Source organism: Uloborus diversus, chromosome 1 (genome assembly GCF_026930045.1).
Source record: "Uloborus diversus isolate 005 chromosome 1, Udiv.v.3.1, whole genome shotgun sequence".
Taxonomy (NCBI): domain Eukaryota; kingdom Metazoa; phylum Arthropoda; class Arachnida; order Araneae; family Uloboridae; genus Uloborus; species Uloborus diversus.
The window spans coordinates 150,622,198-150,625,251 of NC_072731.1; the positions used below are offsets into that span (position 1 = coordinate 150,622,198).

Here is a 3,054-nt window from a genome sequence, read left to right on the forward strand (position 1 = left end):
GCATTTTTTTCTGAAACTGAAACCAATTTTAGGCTATAGTGCAGATAAAAGGATTACAGACAACTCCCATGGAAATTTCTATAAATGAAATTTCAAGCTATCTTTAGTGACTTTAGGGGAATAGCGAAGGGTCGAAGACTTTTTCTCGCAATTTTTCGATAATAATCTGATTTAAATCTGAAACCCCCTCAAGTCCTGCAGGTCGCCTCAAAGTGTGCTTTTTAGCCGGCGAGGGGGTGTACCTGGGCGGAACGGGTGAAGTACGTCGGGAGAGTTTTCTCCTGGTAGGGTCACCCAAGGCGTGAAGGCCGTTCCACTATGCTCAGCTAAGCATCTGCAGGCACCGGAGCCAAGTCAGACTTCTCTCCATTGGAGCTCCAGGTACCTAGTACCATGAGAAGCTGCTTTTTCCCTTCTCCATGAAAATATGTCACCCTTAGTAAGCCATACAGCATCGTCTGTCGCGCTGGATAATCAGAGACGCGTTCGAGGTTTGGGAAGTGGGCCTCGTTCGAAAAATATGCGTCCTTCCCCATTCAAGCATCGCCCTCTTAGAATATTGCAATGCAATATTAATGGGCTTGGTACAGCAGCAACGCGGATTAAACTTGACCAGCTTCTTGAGCTGGCCGAAACTAAAGAAATTCAGATTATTGCTCTTCAGGAAACCAAGCTTAAAGAGACCTCTAAACTGAAGGTAAAGGGGTACAATGTCTTCCGTTCAGACAGAAAAACTGGAGGAGCTGGTGGTGGCTTAGCCTTCCTCGTCAGGAACATTCAGTATCAGAGCATCGACACCCCACAATTTGATAATACTAAACTGGAAATCCAAGGCATTTCGTTCCCCTGGAGAGGTAAGAACATTAAAGTCTTCAACTCTTACCATCCTCCTTGCTCCTCAAGTTTGCCCGACTGCTTCTTTCAAGGGTATGAAAATAACATCTTTTTCCTTGGAGATCTGAACGCTAAACACCCTAACTGGGGATGCTCCAACAGCAATGCAAGGGGAAATGCGCTCCTTAATCTCGCGGATGATAAGAGCTTTCTATTTTTGAATGATGGATCCCCAACACACTCCTCCCATAGTTACAATACCAAAGAAGCACTGGACATCTCCATCGTTAGTCCAGATATTTACCCACAATGTAATTGGACTGTGTTAAGTAATATTGGTAGTGATCACTACCCCATTCTTATTGAATTAGATATAAATCAAAAGGTCTCCAGGGACCGTAGGAACCACTGGAATTTTAGGAAAGCCGACTGGAAGAGGTACAATGATTTGACAAATTCTGGAGTATTTAATGAGCCTCTAACCAACAACATTGACAGTAACTGGACGGCATTTGAAAACGGAATTATTAGCGCAGCAAAGCAGTCGGTCCCTCGTGGTAAAGTAAAAAAGTACACTCCATTCTTCTCCCACAACTCCGACACATTGAAACCACTCTTGAAAAGGAGAGAAGCACTGTCAAATCTCATTTCATCCAATTCCGGTAACACATCTGACAAGACCGAACTGAACAGAGTGAATGCAGAAATCAAACGCAAGTACGCCCTTCTAAAGAGGCAGAGATGGAGGGAATTTTGCACTTCTCTCGACTCTAGAACACCCGAGTCCAAACTGTGGAAACTAGTAAAAAGTATTGATAAAAGTCAACCTCAATCTGAGAGCTGTAACACTATTCTAGCACCGGACGGGAGTGTCCCTAGTGGTCACAAAGAAGCAGCGGACATCTTAGGCCTGCATTACAGTAATATCAGTAAACTGTCATTCACTAACCCAGACAAGACTATTGCACGTAGGGCAAGAATCCTTGCTAACAGACACCGAAACAAGAAAGCAAGTGACCCCTTATTCAGCGCTCACTTCTCTCTGCAAGAATTGGAGTTCGCTATTGGAAACTTGAAACTGTCCAAGTCTCCTGGCCCAGACGGCATCTACGGACACATGATCCTACATCTCGGTGAGAAGGCAAAGAAGAGATTGCTAGAAATCATTAATATCTCCTGGAGCAAGGGTCGGCTACCAAGAAATTGGAAAAAAGCTACCATTGTTCCAATTAGGAAACCTGCTAAAAGCGCAAACTCACCAGACAGCTACAGACCCATTGCCTTAACAAGCATTCCATGCAAGATTATGGAAAAAATGATCCTCTCCAGACTTTCTTACCATCTGACTTCCAAAAACCTATTACCTAAAGAACAATTTGCGTTTAGGAGAGGACATAGTACCACAGATCAAGTTCTTTACTTTTGTCAAAATATCAGAGATTTCCAAAACATCAAACCAACAAATCACACCATTGCGGTTTTTCTGGATCTTTCCAAGGCGTTTGATAGGGTGTGGTGGAACCTACTCATCCTGAAACTGCATGACAAATTTGGAATCAAAGGCAGTGCCCTTGCCTGGATTGCTGACTTTCTAAGAGCCAGAATTTTTCGTGTTAAGTGTCAAGACACCCTATCTAACTGGTTCAAAACGTATCAGGGGGTCCCTCAGGGATCCGTCCTTAGCCCAACTCTGTTTTCATTGTTTATGGCTGGATTCGAAAGTATCATCGCTCCGGAGTGTGATGTCGGAATATTTGCTGACGACATTGTGCTGTGGTGCTCTGGCCCTGATGTGAAAAATATTGAATCGACCTTAAACGCTACGTTAACGGATGTGTGGAAGTTTGCAAACAACCACAAACTGAATTTTAACGTCACTAAATCATATGTTGGACTTTTTACCACCAATAAACACCTGTACTCGTACCACCCCCAAGTCCTCTTTCAAGATCAGCCTCTTTCATATGTTAAACATCCAAAGTACTTGGGCTTTGTTTTAGATCAGGAGATTACGAGCAACGGACACATCTCAAATCTGGTGATCAAGAGCCGTAAGAGACTGAATATCCTTAAGTACATCTCTGGCAGAGACTGGGGTGCTGACGCCAAAACACTCAGATCAACATACATTGCACTAATCAGGCCTATCCTTGAGTATGGATTCCCGGTATACTTCTGCGCCTCGACATCTAACCTTCTCCAGTTGGAGAGAGTGCAATT

At 43.7% G+C, this 3,054-nt stretch overlaps 1 protein-coding gene across 1 annotated transcript; it reads left to right on the plus strand.

The window, feature by feature from the left end:
- Window positions 1-520: 520 nt before the first annotated feature.
- On the plus strand, window positions 521-2,120 carry LOC129216258 (uncharacterized). Its single transcript, XM_054850460.1, has 2 exons — window positions 521-1,967; window positions 2,068-2,120. Exons 1-2 carry the CDS (start codon window positions 521-523, stop codon window positions 2,118-2,120), a joined length of 1,500 nt encoding a protein of 499 aa, XP_054706435.1.
- The last annotated feature ends 934 nt before the right edge of the window (window positions 2,121-3,054 follow it).

Bases quoted from the DNA above. Each gene is read 5' to 3' on its own strand.
- LOC129216258 (XM_054850460.1), top strand. From the start codon at position 521: ATGCGTCCTTCCCCATTCAAGCATCGCCCTCTTAGAATATTGCAATGC. The intron at 1,968-2,067 runs GTGAGAAGGCAA...TGTTCCAATTAG, and splicing joins ACACATGATCCTACATCTCG to GAAACCTGCTAAAAGCGCAA.